The sequence below is a fragment of the Coloeus monedula genome (assembly GCF_965178545.1).
Source record: "Coloeus monedula genome assembly, chromosome: W".
Classification (NCBI taxonomy): Eukaryota; Metazoa; Chordata; class Aves; order Passeriformes; family Corvidae; genus Coloeus; species Coloeus monedula.
The window spans coordinates 3,657,563-3,676,512 of NC_138821.1; the positions used below are offsets into that span (position 1 = coordinate 3,657,563).

At 44.9% G+C, this 18,950-nt stretch overlaps 1 protein-coding gene across 6 annotated transcripts in view; it reads right to left on the reverse strand.

Moving 5' to 3' along the window:
- Positions 1–9,198, reverse strand: part of LOC309584653 (protein FAM219A-like) — a gene marked incomplete at both ends in the record, with an annotated part of 391,875 nt that extends 382,677 nt beyond the window's left edge. For 4 of the 6 annotated variants that reach the window (XM_082300820.1, XM_082300819.1, XM_082300817.1 and 1 more), the window contains one exon: positions 9,037–9,198. In XM_082300820.1, coding sequence (XP_082156946.1) covers positions 9,037–9,096 — 60 coding nt within the window. The remainder of the gene's footprint in view (positions 1–9,036) is intronic. The other 2 variants (XM_082300821.1, XM_082300818.1) reach the window with 1 other exon arrangement.
- Between the last annotated feature and the right edge of the window lie 9,752 nt (positions 9,199–18,950).

Here is an 18,950-nt window from a genome sequence, read left to right on the forward strand (position 1 = left end):
CCCTGATCCCTAAGCGACTGATTTGTGTGAGTAAACCCTGGAAACTTTGGATTCCTCTTCTTGGTTTTGCTTTGCTATTCCATATCTAAACTATGGAGGAACCGTGGGAAGACTCTTGGCTCTCAGAGCCGCATATGGACATTTATCTTAAAATGATTCTTGAACAACAATTTGTCAATTTTAGCTTGATTCAAGTTCAAAAAGAACTGAAACACTTCCTGGCATGGTTGTTTAAGAACTTTTTCTATGTTTCTTGGGATTTAATTCTTACCAAGGAGTTTTGGAAGGCCGTTTGGACCCAGTTAAATTTTGAGTCAAAATACATGCCGATGGAAGAATATTTTCGTGAATATTGTTTAATTTCCGAGACTGTTGAGCAATGTCAGCTGTGTCTTGGCGAAGGGAAGCCTGGCGCAGGGACCGTGCAACCCAGGCCACGTGCACCGAGCGCTCTGCGAGCAGCAGCGAGGCAATTCCCACGTGCGGGCGAAGCCAAGCGAGCCACAGCGTCGGCAGCAGAGCGAGGCGCGGCGGGACCCGGCGGTGCCTGCCCGGCCCCGCGCAGCGCATGGTGGAGCGAGCCCCGGGAACGCCCGAACGAGAGGGGCGGCGTGCGGGCGGCGGCTGGCGGTAGCGGCGGTGGAGCGGAGCCGTGCCCAGCCGAAACGCGCCCTAGAGCAGGGCGCGGGGGGGTCGTCGCTCGGGGGCCCGGCCAAGACGTGGGTACAGCGCCTGGCAGCGGCAGTGAAGCTGTGACCATAGGAGGCGATGCACAGAGAACTGAGCGGCGCGGCCCGGCCCGGCCCATGCAGCCCCGAACGTGACCCCAGGAAGAGCGCACAGGCACCAGCAGCTCCGGCAGCCCCAGCAGCTCCGAGAATTCCAACACGGGAGCGACCGAAAGAGAGAGCAAAGATGCAGCGAGACAGAAAACAGCAGCCACTCGGAAAAAGGAAAAAAACATAGTAGCTAAGATCTTAGGGATAGTAAAATGATATAATGTTAAGCAAAATTATGGTTTTATAACAAGGTGTGACAACCAGCAAGACATATTCGTGCATAGAACTGCTATTAAAAAGAATAACTCTGAAAAATGCGTCCCAAGCTTGAGAGATGGAGAGGTGGTGGAATTCAAAATTGTACTAGGTAGAAAAGGGTTACAAGCATCACAGGTCACTGGGCCTGATGGTGTTCCTGTAAAAGGCAGTATATATGCAAAAAATCGTAGTCATGTTAGACAATATCTCCATTGTAAGCCCCCCCTACAGTCTCTCTTTCCTAATCCCACCTTTCCCTTTTACCCTGTGTCCTATTACCCCCAGTGTATTCCCAATCCTTTTTTTTATCCATGGTTTCCCTCACAAAACCATGCTTTTGCCAATTGTTTCCCCAAAAACCCCTTTCCAATGCCGAGTGGGGGATGAAAAGGGGGAGGGAAGAAGTTAAACCCTCTCCTGCCTCAGTTTCCCCACAAAGCATGCTCAGAGAGTTCTGTCTCCCTTCTGTCAGCCCTAAGATGTTCCACAGAATCTGTTTGGACATTTAAAGACTCAGGAGGGTGGCTTGTTTTGTTTTGAAACTGTTCTTGTTATGTGTCCTGGGTTGCAGTGTATTCTATCACCATCCTCATGAGGTGTTGAAATCAGGTGGGGCAGTGTTTCCTTGCCTCCTCCACCCAGACTATCTTGCTGTTAATGGCCCATCATTGTCCTGCCGAATGACTCAGAGATAACTCCCTCTGGACTATCTTCTGTTAATGAGCCTAATCAACACTTGGCCTCATGACTCATTACCCCATTGTGAGATGCTCCACCTAGAGGGAGGAACCAAGCATCCCATCATGGATATAAGCTGAGGCTGAACACCAGAGACAACCCTTCCACTGGATTTCCAGAGGACAGGAGCTACACAGCCACCACTGGACCTTCTGAGGAAGAGCAGACCCTTTTTTCTACAGGATCAGCGCTTCAGAGGACTGCAGCCACCATTCTACCAGACTGCTACCACCACCCTGCCTAACAGGGACTCAGGTTGTATCTTGACTCTGTCAGTTTGAACCAGTGTTTTCTTTTAGTTTTTTCTTTCCTTTTCTTTAACTTCCCCATTAAATTGTTATTCTGACTTGGTGCCTCCCACTGGTTTGTTTTCAAACTAGTACATTATGTTTATCCAGTTGTTTTCATTCTCCTTTTATTAAAATAAAACGGGTGAGGTGTTGGGGTCTCCTCCCCCTGCCATGTAGCCCTGGGAGAGGGGCCCTGAGGGGACAGACACGGGGTTTCCCTGCCCCTGCTCAGCCTCGTTCCCATTGGTTGGTTTGTGTTTCCCTGCGCGGGCAAAGGACCCTTGGTCCTGTGACTGAAACAGTTCCTCTGCAGAGCTCTGGCCATGCGGCTGGAGAAATAAACATCTCTCTGAAACAGCTACCAAGAATCTGTCTGTCCATATATATTTCCTTTCCATGGGACTCCTGGTTTGATATATGTATGTTGCAGTATCCCCACTGCAACAGTCTTTTATCTAACCCAATTATGTAGAAGTAAGAATGCACTTTATTAAGTTTAAACTAATTAAAGAACTGATAAGCATGTATACTTACACTATATAAGTGCCTCTGTATTGCCAATAAACGAAGCTTGCTTTATCAACCACATTGATTGTCTGCATGCTTTCCCCGCCGAAGTCAGCAACAACGGGAATGCCATCCTGGATATAGCCAAGGATATCAGAAAAATAGCCCAAGTACGGGTCAAAAAATGGGAATCAATGTTAAAAACTAGCTGGTGGGATAATGTATTGGGAATAGAATGGTGGAAGAAGCTAGGCTTCTTCCTTTTATGTGCTACAGCTGGTTTAATATTTCTTCCTTGCTTGATCCCCTGTTTTATTCGGCTAATCACCAGTGTAGTCCAAGGTATGCAAGTGGTAACAATGCCTATGGACCCCAAATTTGCTACATCTGGAACGGCACAAACGATAATAGTGTTAAAGAAACAAAATAATATGGAAGATCCCTTTGAAGAAGCAAAATTGATTTGTGAAAAAAATGAGCGAATGATGGAAGTTAGAAAACAGGAATTATTGCTCAAGCCAAATGATTTATAAAAATAAAAGAGGGGGGATTGTGATAGATACATATTATAATATTGGCTTTCTGCAAATGTTAAAATGAATGCTATATGTATAATGTTAAAGTAGCTTTGTTATAAAGATGTAGTTTTGTAACAATAACTAATGCCTTTATTTCTGTCATTAACTAAACTTAGACAGAATAGTAAAATAGCTAATATAGTTATGCTTGTGGTAATTGAACAGTCTGCTTGGTTGGATAACATCCAACCAACATGTGTTGAAGACCCCTGCTACTGACATGCCAATTATCAGCAACTACCATCTGCAGAAACCATCGACCAAAGCCCACTCAAGAAGTGATAATAAAAACTGACTAAAACAACAGCCAAGAAATGTGCATGCTCTAAAAAGGCGGATACAAGGAGGAGCCATGCTAAACAGTTCCTGGAAGATGTAAACTAGTTTGGGGGAAAGTTTGAATATGCATAATTGATTATGAATATGCATTAGGCTGATACAATAGGACAGGTATGTAAAGGGTGTCTCCACAACAACAGGTGTGCTCTTGGCTGAGTGCCAAGGCACCCGGAGCCGTGAATTTTGCTTTATTATCTTTGTCCTTTATTGTCCTTTATTAAACTTTTAAATCCTAACAGGAGAGTGAACCTCGTTTTTCACAGTTTCATCCGTTCTGGAGAATTTTACAGCACTAAAAGAGTTAATCTCACCCGGGCCTTGCATCAGGAGTTTGCCTCTCGCTGTTGGTCACGTGATCTCTGCCGGTCGGTGGCCGGAGCTCTTGCGGTGTAGAATTTCATTTCAGCGGCCGCACTGAGGGGCTGCGCCGGCTGTCCAGCGAAGCAGAAGCGGCTGAGCTCTTAGCCAAGCTGCGCCGCGGCCGACCTGGCCGGGCCGCGCCGAACAGGGCCCAGCCCGGCCCCGCCGGGCTGCACGGGCCCCCCAGTTACCTGTCCAAAAACCGGAAGTAAGAGAGCTTTCCCGGGGTTTGTTCGTTCTTAAATGTGGACCACAGAGGTGTGTCAAGCTTAAGTGGCTTAACAGAATTGTCAGTATTCAAACTAGCCAGCTAATTGGTTTTGTCGGGTCTGGAGGAAGCTGTCAGCACCCTCTTGCAAAAGAATCACTTCCGTGGCTGATGGATTTCTCCTTAACTAAAAACCAAGCTGTGCTAAACCACGACAATACCATGCTCTGCCAGTGCGCAGGTGCACAAGGAGGGGAGGAGGGGGGGAAGCATAGCCAGGAGTTGGAGCCTATGCTGGAATCACTTCCGGAGTTTGTCCCTGGCCTGGGGGGGATAATAAAAATGCTCCTGTACCTCTGCACCTAAGACCTGATACAGGGCAGGGAAGGAACAAGACAATCCCAATTACAAAAATGAAACATGCAGGGAGGTAATTTTTAGGCTACTGCTATAAATGACACAGCAGCACATCAAAGCAAGCTGTATAACTAAAAGCACCACTATCTGAATTATTTCAATTTCAGAACCCATAGTGCTGTAGGCATTTACAAAACATTTACAAAGCTGTGAAACCCCTGGGCTACATTAAAATTAATATACATAGGGATGACATTTTCATTTTAGAAACTTTTTTCCACCTAGAAAGGAGTTTCTTGTGTATCTACACTAGACCTAATGTTATATTAACATACTCTTTCTAAGCCCTACAGGTACAGCCTTTCTTTTTGCTTCTTCATTACTCTTACTTTTCTCATTTCAGGTTTTCCCCTATTTTAGGGATGCATCAGACAAAACAAAAACGTCTTAACACATAGCACAACTTCCCTAGGATGAAACAGTCAATATTTTCCAAAAATAATGAATGTGGATTTGATAAGCATGCTGAACACTCATTCTGTCCACTAACTAAAATGATAGTTTATTTTTTAAAAGCTAAGCATACAGTAGTCTAGGTTTTTTTCTTTTCTAATGTTCAAAGAAAGCTGTATAGAAAACCATCTTCTGTATCCTTCAAAGTTTCAGAAAATTTTACACCTCCAGGAGCAGCATATATTTGGCATCCCAGCTAGAAAACCAACAACCTCACTGTAGGATGCGGCTCAGCAAAATCCTTGGATCAGCTGCAGTCATCACAACTAGAGCTACCAGCCCAAGGTCCCACAGCCTGGCAAACATTTGCAAGGAACCAGCATGACCACAATACTTCAGAATGAGATCTAAGAACCATCAACCCAATTTCTCCAGAAAGAGCTCCCACTTTTCATGTGGGCAAAGAATTGGGAAACTAAAATACTGTGTTACACATGCCGCTTTCAGAAAGCAAGCCAAAGTCTCATAAGTTTGTAGCAAAGCTCCTCTGAAGCTGCTGCACTTTGACAGGTTCTTTTTCTTCAGAAAAGTCATACTGGTGCTGTGTGGGCAAGAGCATGTTTACTTCCATTTTTGTGCTAAGAACAGAAACTGTCTGCATCAGTGTATGGGAGCAACATGTGATCCAACGCCATCATCTGTCAATTTGCCATCATATATCAGTCAGTGCTTGGTGTATGCTAGAGATACAGGCTCAGGAGGATTTCAGACAGCTGATCAATAGTGCCAGTATGGATGGCAGGTTTGGAGGCTGAAGGACTCAGAAAAGCTTCAGACTACTTTCTAAGAATGGCTTCCCTTCAGCATTTAAAAGCATACCTATTGCTTCATTTTGAACATTAGCAGATCAGAAGGCCTGCCTGTCATTGTTTCTAGGCAGATCTCTGACAATTATCCTGGAGTTCAGCAGGAAGACATCAAAAGGTAAGATGACACTTAACCTACACAGATGAACAGACATTAAAAAGTATGCATGCTGGTCAAGAATGCAAATTTGTAAGGATTTCAAGAAAAGCCTAGCTTTACAAACCTCACTTCAGGACCCTTCTCACACTGCCAGCTACTGGCCAGACTCAGAGGAAACTGCTCTCCTAGGATACCCTCCAGCCTAAACAGGATGAAAAAATATTTCTTATAGTGTATGCACTTCAGACTGGGCAAGGGACCTTCTGTTCTCTATTTGCTTTCTGCAGGGGATCATGTTTCAAAACAGTTTTTGATAGCTTTAGTAGCAGTTCATACCAGCTCTCAGATTTTGCCTGGAAAACAAACTTCTACCTCAGCCCTTTGGATGGGGAAAACACTGCCAGATTCCTTTGGCCTTCAACATTGGACAACTCATCTGTCCCCAAGACCACATGAAACTGAAAACTTTTATACTGGCAAGAGAAAAAAGTCCTGAGATGCTAAAGTTATTCTATACTTGAAAGCATGTGATGGAGGAGAGAGGGAAGGGTCAAACAGTTACTGTAACAGAAAAAAGCAGCAGTATTGGGCAGAACTGTGTGGCAAATCACTATGATAAACCTCAGTCACCTTCTGAACTGCAGCGATTCTTGCAAGCACCCAGTCCCTACTTGCAAAATACAAACCAGGAGGTACACAAAGTAGACAAAGCCCCTGGAAGTGTTGTACCAGACTTGTTCTGTCCCACTTCTGAGCCCAATGCCAGCATTTCTAGGCACACAGAAAAATCCCACACATCCAGTCATAGCAACAACCTTCAACATAGACAAGCTTTTACTATGCACTCCATTAGTTAAAAATGAACTGAAACCCCGAAACAAAGGTTCAGAATATTCTTTTAATGCAAGTGTTAAATCTCTTTGTGAAAATGTCTTAATTCTTGGCTGCTGAAGAAGAAGGAAACCTATTTCCAAAGCTTACTATGACAGCTGCATAATATACCATCCTACCCTGCAACAGCAGGGCTGGACCAGACCATCTCTTTGAGTTCTGGTCACTCCATGGCCATGCAAATGTGCATGCACAAGCCAATTCCATCCCTCTACTTATTATCATGGGGTTTCTAGAAAATACTTATGCGTATTGTTTTTTCGTCTGCCAACAACTTTTCCAAACTTCCTAATCTCACTGCTATGCCTACTGCTCTCAACATGAATAAAGAGGGTCAGCCTTGTCATACCTGCTGTCTCTGCTTGACAAAACACACACCCACAGACACCTACACACACCAAGTAAGGCATGCAACAGGTCTACATCAGCTTTTATGAATAGTTTTCTTCCCCACCACAAAGGTTAGAAGCTGAAAAAGCAAACAAGAAAACACCACCACCTAGCTAAAAATATTTTCACAATTTTTCAACACTCCCACCATAAGAAAAGTGGTTTTCTTGCCACTGAGGGGTAATTTAAATTTGTAAACTGTCTTTCTGTTCACAAGACAATTATTTTGTTCTCAACTTTTTGCAAACACTAGTTGCAACAAGAAACTAAGGACTGGTACATGAACTCTAAATTATCTACAGTTTGATATACTGGAAATCTCAGTAGTATCTTCAGTGCTAACATGAACCAGCCAATAACCTATCCTCACCTACAGTCAAAAGGATCTGTACAAGTACTCTATTAAAATTATTTCCACTTCTCCAAATATTTCATATCACTGTCTCATGCAGTCGGATGCCAAGATGGAATTTGCTTACTCCAGGTGCCAAAGGGAATCAACATCTTGAATCAGCCCATATCCAGCTTTCACTTTAATGCCAAGGTGAACTGTATTTCAACAGGTCCCAGGTTGCACATAACAATGCACCTTCAAGTGAAGAGTGAGGCAGACTGAATTAAGTGGAGAGGAACACACAAAGGAACCTTTCCCAGATGGGAAACAGATAACCACATTCAAGTGTTCTGCAGAATGCAGCTGAGGCACAGCACACACAAGCAAGCCTGTAGCATCAAAGCAAAGCAACTACACACTCAAGAAATCATCACCAAGACTACTTGGTGATGATCTAACATCTCCCATGACTACCAGCCAGCTGGCCTTCCTTCATAAACGTCATTTCAGAAGATACCAAGAGTCCAGGACCACTCTACCTGCCCAGTTATGCAGCCACAAAGTCCAACAAGTCTGTATACTTCCTTTGCAAAGATTCCCCAGGGTCCCATGTAGTAGTGTAACCTTTATGTCAACTTCTTCAGCGCTCATTAACTGAGTATAATTGTCCATGAAATGGAAAAAAAACCCCAAAAACAACAAAATTAAAAACAAATGCTCTGGCGTGGGGGAAAAAAATCCAACCCCTTACAGATTGCTTCTTTATGTAAAGAATTTTATGTGAGCAAAACTGTAATTTGACACAGATGTTTCTTTGCAGAACACCTGAATTTCTCACACAAGTATCCAATAACATTTTTCCACTAGAGCAATGGCTATAAAATCAGCCACAGAGAGCGTCCCACAGCTTCATAGCTTCATACAACTCACGCCAGATACGCGTATTTAACGCCCATCCCGTGTGGATATCCCGTCCCTTGGGAGAACCTCTCAGACCGGACTGCGCACAAGCATCGCCCAATTCTTCCCCCAGATCTCACGTATATTGTAAAAATCAACTAAAACCCCACCAGGCCTTTACGCCTCCAGCGGCTCTGGCTGCCCGTCCTTACTTGGACGGGCTCCTCAATCTTACCGCCGCTCCCCACTCCCCTCCCCTGCACTGGAGCCCCACTGGCCGAGGCGGCGCGAAACACTCACCTCATGCACCAGCCAGGCCGGGGCGTTTCGAGACGTTACTGCGTTTGGAGAAGCGACGTTTCAACCGAAGCAGGAGCACAGCCCCTTTTGCCCGCTCCCTTCTCTTCCCTTCTCTTCCCTTCCCTTCCCTTCCCTTCCCTTCCCTTCCCTTCCCTTCCCTTCCCTTCCCTTCCCTTCCCTTCCCTTCCCTTCCCTTCCCTTCCCTTCCCTTCCCTTCCCTTCCCTTCCCTTCCCTTCCCCTTCGCGGGCGGCTTCTGCCCTTGCTACCGACAACACCCAGGGAGATGACGGCCGTTACACAACAATCGCGGCGCACGGGCACAGGGGCACACACCCCCATGGCAAGGCGGCAGCTCCCGGAAACAGCGCGGCCTCACTCGCCCCTCACCAGCGGCTGCATCTCGGCCCGAACGGCTGGCACCTGGAACCGGTCTATCTCCTCCATCATGATGGTGGAGACAAGGCGGAAAGTAGACCGAACGCGGGGAGACTCCTCAAACGTCGAAAGATTGCGACAACAACGCCACCGCCCACCACAGGTTCTGCCTTATCATCGTCGCTGCCGAAGTGACTCAGCCGTGCCGCTACCGGGCCCGGCCGCCATCGCCCCGCCCTACATTTGCATATTCATGAAAGGCGGGAATTCTGGCAATAATTCCGGGGTCCAGACGCTCGGTTCTCCGCGGCCCTCGCCTCACTGCCGCAGGAACGTACAATTCCCTCCCTCGGGAGGCGTGGGGACACTTCACGGGGAGATGGAGAGGAAAGGAATAGCCAACACCGACAGCGTTCTGCGCCCGGATTAGTCGCACGCCTCTTGTGGCGCGTTGCCATGGTTGCCACTATCGACTTCCGTTGGCCGGAAGAACGTGGGGCTATTGTGAGGAGCAGCTGGTGGCGGGGAGCCGCTGCGGTAGCTGCCATGTCAGTCAAGGTGGGCAACAGGCACCGGCAGGTAAAGGGTCTGACAGGAGCGGGCATCGTAGCAGGGTTGTGCCGCGCTCTCCTGTGATAGCGCCGTGGTGAGCTCACCACCTGTGCTGTGACGTCACCCCCCGAATGGCGTCGCTGCAGTGCTTCGTTTTGCGGGAGAATAGCAGTTCACACGAGGCAGCATCACTATGCGGCCCTGCTGTCTCTACTGCCCTCAGCTCCTGCTCTAAGCGCGTGCCCCAGTGTCACTGGTGTGACACCAGGCCCACAATGACATCACCATTCCCACTGTCACCACCTGTTACATTGCCATGCTCCTTTCCCTCTAGGTGCCACACAGAGCTGTAATCCTGCAGGGCTGGGTGGGACATGGGGGTTTGGCACAGTCCCTCCTTGGCACTGCTTGCTGTGTCGTTACATCATGTTGCATCATTCTGCCACTGATACCCTGCATGTTCCATGGTACTTCTATGTGTTGCCACCCTATTCAGGCAAACCAGCATGTCCCAAAGCTGCAGCACCCAACACTGTCACAGTACTGTTACATCCCTATGAGACTACAAAGGTCTTTGGTCATCATTATATTATGCCTTTTTGTCACTGTTACAGTGTATGACACTTCCAGGGCAGGTTTTAATGCACTTGAGATGTCCCAAGTCTGTCAGAGAATCTTTAAGGCTGCTAAATGGATAGGTTGAAATCCCTGTTTTTAAAAAGTTAAAAAAAAATACTTTCAATTATACTTACCTGTAACTTTTATCACTTTCCTTTTGTTTTACTATTTGGTCTTCCCTCAGTTCAGACAATTGAGGTTATCTGCTAACCTTTGTGGCCCTAACCCTTCTCTGGGAGCAGTGGTGTAGGTGGATGTATGTCTGTGAGACCTCACTGTCTACCTTGGGCTCTGCATGGGCATCTCTGTATGCATCCTCTCATAGGATGAAGGGCTCAGATTCATTCCTAGATCTCATCTACTACTGGAGTATCAAAGTATTTGATTTAAAAGCAGAGGCTGACCTGGTAGATAAAACCTTTTTCATAGCCGGTTTATGTCAATCCCAATGTATTTGATCTTTGGGTTGGAGAAAAGAGGTTTAGCATAGGTGGCCCAGAAATGACTGAGAACAAAGCAGCCTATTTCCTCAGTCCAGAACATGTGCCAGAAATCCATAATTAACCAAGCGTGACATCCCACCCTTAAGGGAAGGGACCACCCAAACTTCATAAATGCCTGTGGTCAAAAGGAATTACAAAAGTCAGAGGGTCTGCAAAACCTCACAAAGTTTTATTAGTAAATTACACACTTGGCATGGGAATTAGTATGAGTCTCTGACCTACTATATAAGCACACGGCAGTGGGGTTTGGATAAAGGAGTAAAATGAAAAGGAAGAGATAAAAAAAGAAATGAATTAAAGAGGAAGATAGAGAAAGAGAGAAAAAGACATCACCAGTCCTAGTTCCAGCATCAATCCAGCTGATGGGATGTCTAGGCTGCTGGGGGCACTGCCCAGGCTTGGTGGGGGTACCTTTTTATATATAGGTTTCCCTGCCCTGAAGACAGGTTTCTCGATTTCTATGCAAATTAATTATCATGCACAGTCTGTTCTTTCAGACCTTTCTGGAAATGGGTCAGAGAGCTTCAGAGGTGTCGTGAATGAGTGTTTTAGGGTTGCATAAGGAATCACCAGCAAAGGTATTTGCAAAAACAGGTTTAATATAAAAGTGAAAGCATGGCAAAGTTCGTTGGCATGGTTCACTCTACTTCTTACTAGATGGTTAAAGCACACAGAGAAACAGCAAACAGAAGTCCAAAATCAATAAATCCAAATTTAAATAAACCCAAAACTATCTACGTGGGGGGGGGGGGGGAGAGAGAAAAGGATAGGAATGGGTAAGGATAAAAAGGTGTGCCGGTTTGGCCAAATTTAGAAATATATCCTCTGAGAGAAGGCAGGTTACAAACCACCAGGTTCGGGAAAAAAGAAACTTTTTCTTCGAAGGAAAGTGAAAGAGATAAAAACTATTTATTTAACAAACACACGGGAAAAGGATAATAATGCTAAATAATAATATCTCTCGCTGTGGAGAAAAACCTGGGAAAATGTTAGAATCCTCCCTTTGGTCTCCCTCCTCCTCAGAGCTGGGACTTGGCCCAGGGCCAGGCCCTCTGTGCTCGGTGGAAAGTCCTCCCGATGTGTTCTGATATTGAAGCAGTCCAGCAGAAAAAGGGAAAAAATCCGAAATTCCCGGAAAAACAAAGTTCAACTCTCTGGAGGGAAAAATACCCAAAAAATGGCTAAACAACCAAGCAGGGTGCTTTTCTCCGCTCCCACTCTCCCAGCCGCAGAACGCAGAAGACAAAAGAAAAAAAAATGCAGAGAACGAGAGTGTGTTATCTCTGTCTGCGTTCTTGAGGGTTTTTTCCTTCTCTCTCTGCTCAGGCTCAGTTTAAAAGCATAGAAAGGTATATATACTAATTTCTGGGCATAGTGCAGCAATAGGGAATACAACATCAAGTCACCCCAAGACAAAAGGAATATGGAAGACCCTCCTGTTGAGTCACAAGGTTCAGAGTAGACCCCAGTGCTAAACTGAGCCCTGGACTGGACTTGACCAACAGTTTATGCCTAAAGGCCAAACAGCACTACTTAGCCTTAACACTTAAACTTGAAAAAACTTAACAATACTTAGTTGATAACTTAAGTGTCCTGATTTTAGCCAGGACACGATTAGTTTTTTGCAGTAGCCAGGAGGGGACGTGGCTAGGGCTGAGACATTATTCTATACCCCTCACATCATCGCTGGGGGTGGGGGGAAAAGGGACTCTCTCTCTTCTGGAGAGAAGGGGTTCCGTCTGGTCAAGAAAATATGGCTTCGGTCGGGGTCGAGCTCTATGGTGAGCATTTTGCATGTAAATCACCCTCTCTTTTGTATACTTTTGTTATTACTATTGTTGCTTTTACTGTTTGTTTTCTTATATCTTTGCTGTTTCCAGTAAATTGCTTTTATCTCAACCCATGATCTTTACCTTTTGTTCCTCCAACTGGATTGAGAGGGGAGTGGAAGCAGCACATGGTTTTAGCAGGAGTACAAAACTGGGGAATACCATTCCTAAACCTCGTCATTTAAGTCAAACAGCTTAGCAAATGATTCATATAGACTTTACTATACCACAACAGCAACTCACAGGCCTAACTTACAAATCTAAAGTACTTAAGAATCTAGGAAAGCAGCATTCCTGGTTGTCCTGGTTTAAAAGGATGTCTGCCAAGGAAGGTGGGAACCCTCCTGGAATGGAAAAGATGACCCCCTCCCTCCAAATTATTATAACTTTGAAATTACGGGGCTTTCAGGCAAAGATATGGGGAAAGGAATCACAGTTCTTTACTAGAATATATATATATATATACATTTTTATATAAAAACAACAACAACAGCAACACAGCAACAAAAAAAAAAAAAACAAAAAAACCAAAAAAAAAACCCAGAAAACCCAACAACAGCCTTTTACCGCTCGTCAAGCAATTTCTCCTTTGGTGTAGTTACGGCCACAACTGGCAGGGGTGACTGTTGGCTAGTGTTGGGGCAGAGAGGCTGCGGTGAGTCACCCGCGGCTGCAGGAGGCGTTCCGATGCAAGACGGTCTTCGGCACCGCTAACGGCAGCTAATACACGCTGGGAAGGGAGGCAGGGCTTTATTGCGCTGTCGCACTACCGTACAGAGAAGAGGTCCGACAGGGTGTTGCTCCGGCTCTAGGCAGCCCTCCATGCGGCGGCTCCGGGGGCAAGGGAGGAAGGGCCGACTCCCCCAGGCACCCAAATGGACTGCGTTGGTCTCTCGGTGCTTCTCTCTTGCGAGCAACGGGCTCACAAGCCGGCGGCAGGCAGAGCTCCACCGCAGTGTTGGAAAAAAAAAATCCATGCGCAGGAGAGTTCCAAAGCGAAGAAGCACCACACCACCGTCTCTGCTCCCGACCAAAGACTGCCCTACCCCCAGCTAAGAAACTGCCGAAACCATACCGCTTCTCCCTCAGGCATCACTCCTAAACTCTAGTTTCTCTGGCTGGGCCATTACTGTGGTATGTGGGAGTGCGTGGCCATTTTCTTTTGTTTCCTAATTGCCCCTATTTGTCTCTCCGGCCACCCCCTCCCACTGCATATGATATGCAGAAAAAAACTCCACTACTGGAATAAGTATTAAAGTAGGTATGTTTATTATAGCGCTGGGACACATGGGGGATAGTTCCTCTAAAGTCATGCGTACCGACAGCTGCATTCAGCTTGGTATATATCGGGTTACAAGTTCTATATTCATTAAGTTTCCCAATATGCTTATACATATTCATTACTTAACCTCGCCTAGCCTTGTCTAGCCTCGCCTCGCATTACAATGACCCTAAAAGTCATTTACATCTGCGTTGCGCTTGCGCAGTGCTTTCTGGTGGTCGTGGGCAGGGGTCGCTGAGATAGGGTAAGGGTCTTCCTCAGATAAAGAGTCTTCCTCCTTCTGAACTTTTCACCTTGCTTCCCTGCGCATGCTCTTTATGTCCCTGGCCCAAGTCCAAACTTCAAGGCTGGTTTAAGTTAGTTTTAGGTTGAAAACAGGATCTTTGCTCAAGATTCCTTCTCCTTATCAATAGTCTTCTATCTTCTCATCCTGCTTTGGTAGGCACAATAAGTGTTGAGCAAGCTGTATGCATTGCTTTTAACAAACAACTTCTTAGCAAATAATTTAACTTCTGCTTCCCCATCCCCTTTGATTCAGTCCCTCCTTTTCTATAGAGTTAGTAAATTCTTTTACTAATACATAAATTCTTTTTCTAATAATTTTTTACAGTAAGCATCCCTTAATGCTTTTCCATGTGCATTTGACAAAGTAGTTAAAACTGATAACTTCTTTAGTACTCTATAGTTCCAAACAAGCAACATAATAGACAACACAAGGCAGGCACTCACCAAAATTAATAAAACAATTATGGGGTGACATAGCGTATTCAGAATGCCAGTTGCGGTAGGTGACCACTCGAAAAGCGTGTCTCACTAGTTATGACTTGCATCTTGTTTTACTCTTTGCAAGATTCTGCTTATTTCTTGTGTCACGATGGATGGTGACTAAGGTATTTTTCTCGTTTTTCCAGATTTCTTCTAAAATCTCAATTAGGTCCTGATGTTTCACTAATTGCTTTACTAATGTGAGATCCATCCCAATAGGTGTGGCTAGCAATTTATGGTATATGGTGTAGTTAGACCTTATCAATTGATGAGACACAACCGGTGCTAAATATGAAAAGTCACACCCAACAATCTTGGTAAAATTACAAATACAAAAATTAGAGTGATTCCTGTCTGACACTGAACCATGCCATATATCAAATCCCTCCTGATGGGAGAGAATTTTCTAAAAGTCCTTGCAAGGAGTTTCAAAGATAAACCAAGACTTTTCCTGGAGTTTCAATGCTGCCGGATAGTTGTTTATTAAGTCTTATCAGAGGAACAGAGCCACTAGCGTGACCCAGGTACAGCATAGAGCACAGAAAGCAGGAGAGAAGTCTAATTATCAAGACTTACATGGCCTTTTAAAGATAATTTAACCAATAGTTACTAAAAATGTATATTATTTTCACTTTCCTACCAATTATTCAGTAACATGACTAGGAACTGCGGAATTCTCTATCCAATCATTCCAAACTACTTTTACTGCAGAACATGGAGTAGTAGAAGAAGGAGAAGAAGGTTTAGAGAACAACAACAATCCTCCATTTTGATATTTTTTATTCTTATCTATTTACTACAAAGAGAAACCCAAAACCTCTAAATTTTTCACCCTGTGACAATCTTACATAGTAGTCTATCACCTAATTCACACCACTGTATTTTCTAGTTCTTGTCTGATTGTTGGTAATTTTTTCCAAGGTTGGAGGTTAAAACAGTGTTGTTCAGTGGGGTAAGAACCCTTAAAAACAGGCAGAGAAATATTCTCGGCACTCTGGGTTCCTACATCTCCCCCTCCTGTTTGAACCAAAAACACTTCCTTGACAGCTTTGTCTGTGGCTCATCTAGCACAGTGAAGTATACAAGGCACAAATACTAAAAGAATTACAGCAACAGTTAAAACATACAAACCTATCTTCAAAATTTTTCTCCATAAGGGTGTAAGGTCAAATCAATTGAACACATCATTCAACAATGATCCGCTTTCTTCTCCAAGATTAGCTATTCCATCCTCTAATTGCTGTATACTTTCATGGATGGATTTCGAATGATCCGACAAATTCATACAACACATACCTTCAAATTCTTCACATCCATGTCCATACACTAATAGAAGATAATCAATTGCTGCTCTGTTTTGCAGAGTCTCGTCTCACACTCTGAACATCAGGTAACATATCACTCAATGTGAGAGAGACAGCATGAGAGTTCTTACTTAGCCAACAGCCTAATTGATCCAATTGTCTTAAGGCTGCTCCTGCAGCAGCACCAGGTAAAAGGAAAGCTGCAGTAAACCTTTGTCCAAAATTCCAAGCTATCAATTTGTCATTACAATCAGATTTATATTGCTCAACAAATCTTGTTTTCCCTACGCTCACGTTCTTTTATCATTTTTGCATTAGGAGTTAGCAAAGAAAGCTTTCCAAAGCTGCATGGACCGCCTTTGACATTTGAGGGAATTGCAGGCCAAATTCTGTCTCCACAAATGAGAAACATCCCTTGTGGCAATTGCAATGGATCCTGGTTGAACGATATGCTCATCTTTACTGTTGAATTGCACCAAGAGGTTGCATTTCTATATATCTTGTAATTTGGAGTGACATCTGTTATCTTGTCTTTATTTTGTTTCAACCCTGGAGAACTGAATATTACACAATACTCCATCTTTATTGAACCAAGAATTTCCAATTCCTGAGGTTCGTAAGGAGCCTCGGGAAGGGATTTGGTCCAAACATCCCAACTTTCCACTTGATTTGAATCGAATAGTAAAAGTTTTAGATTAGCATGTTTGGAAGGTGGCCATTTGTCTGCTGGTAGTCCGACCAAACATGTTGAAAATGGTTTCTTTGGCCTTGAATGAGTTAGACAGATGGTATCTAGGCCTGATGCATTGGCCAAAGTCTCCCAGACATTTTCTTTTGGTTGTTTTACTGGGAAAGCTGCATTGTTAAGGCAATCAGTGAGATGATAAGACACAAGTGTAATACCTGATTGAACTTCATTCTCAACAGCTTTATCCCACATAGGAATCTCTGATCTGTAACACAACTTCTAACACACTCTTACATACAAAATTTATACCATTAACTTTCCCACTTTTTACATAAGACTCAGTCCACAGTTCTTGCACAGAAAGACAACTGATGTCTGTGGCATCGACAGCAGTACTGACACTGATTCACGTCTGCGTGCTCGCCTCCTTGTTCCTAGAGTTGATTCCTGCTTGTTTCTGGACTTGATAAGGTTTCACGTTTTTTGCTGGAATCCACTTCAGTCGTGGACCTGTTAAGACACAAGCATACCCTTGTCCCCAGGTTATTAGTTGAAATGGACTTTCAATTTTCCCTGTCTCTGGATTTCTGATCTAAACCAAAGGGTTTGCCTTTAACTTTACCTATACAGTGTTGGAAAATGTTTAATTATAAGCGAATTTGATTCTCCAAAAAAACTGTTTTTAAAAATCTTAAAATGTACAGCACTTTATTCCAGCGCATTTGAGGCGTAGCCTCTGCCTCCCCCCTTTTTTTGTTTAACCAAAAAGGGATTTTAAAGTTTGGTGTGTTCTTTCAATAATTGCTTACCCTGTAGGAGAATGAGGAATACCGAAGGAGTGACGTGCACCCTGACTCATTAAGAATTTATGTAGCTCTTTTGCTATATAAGCTAGACTATTGTTTGTTTTTAGCTTTTAAAGTATACCTAGTGATGCAAATGCTTGCAGAAAATGCTGACATGCATGTTTCGCTATTTCTCCTGTGTGCAAGGAAGCAAATACTGCATTGGAAAATGTATCCACTGGCAGATGGATATTTTTATATTTTCCAAAAAATGAGTATTTGGCATTTGCCATTCTGTCAAGAGCCTTTTGAGCCTCAGGAGTAAGAGCCCTTGTGGGGTATGCCCAGCCCCTGCCCTGGAGGGATCTCTGCTGAGATAAGAGATTTTGTAATCACCCAGCAGGACTCCCTGGAAAGGCAACTACTATTTTGGTCACGGCAAGAAAAGACAGACCCACAGTCCTTTAGGAGACCCTATGCAGGTCCTTTGTAACCCATTGGCCTTCACCCATCCCCTGTATCCCTATAAAAGCAAAGGCCTCTGCCCCTGTGAGAGAGAGCTCTCGTCCCTGGCTTTCCCCTTCGCCGGAGGGGACCCACAATAAAGCTACCTTCCGTGCGGAACCAGCCACACGAGCCTCTCATCTCTCTCTCTGGTCTGGCTTGGCCTGGAGGCTGCCCTGCAGAGCTGAGCTGGAATCACGAGCTGATAATCACTAAAGAGCTGACAGTCTCTGCAAGGGCCCTCCTGGCCAGCAGCTAAGACACTGGGCCTCGGGAAGGCGATTCCTTTCGGGACCATCTCTCCGGACCAGTCACCTCTTCCTGGGTCAGAGCCACTGACCCCACAACCAGCTGTAATAACTGGCGCCCGAACAGCCATTGGACCCTGGACCTCGGACTCCTGGCCTGAGCTGCATCTTGACCACGCCAAGACAGAACCAGCCGTTCATGTGCTGATCCTCTGAAGAAAGACCTACGTTTTAGCAGGCCTTTTGGACGGGGACAGTTCGAGATCCTAGCCCCCCACCTTGGATAGAAGTCCCTGAGGACCAAACTGCCAGACCATCCCCCCAGCAGACCTTTCTAGGAGCCAGCCTCACCAGAAAATGGGATTTGTAAGTTTAAATTTGGGGCTCTCCTCCTCTTTCTTGCGTGCAACTTAAAGTAATTTTGGGGTTTTTTCTCTTTTTTCTGCTGCGGGAGAAACTAAGATGGGACATAGGCAAGCTAAACCCAGCCTTTCCCAATCTGAGAGACACCTATACCCCTTTCTTCTAACCCTTCTCTTAAAATCTGACTTTAAATTCTCTAAAGGTGTTCTTTCTAAGAAAAATCTTAAATCTTTCACTAATTGGATATCTTGAAATTTTCCTGATGCTACCACAGACTCTGTCCTTTCTGATCCGTTCTGGGACAGTCGGGAAGACACTCTATTCCTCTCAAGCCACGGGAAACCTCTCTGTTTCCAAATTCATTCCTTTATTTCATTTAGTGGTTAAAATGTGTCATGCTACAACCCCCCCTCAGCCAAACCTGTTCTCTGCCCTTCCCCCCTCCGACTCCCCCTCTCCGCCTCCGGCAATGGCCAGCCAGAGCG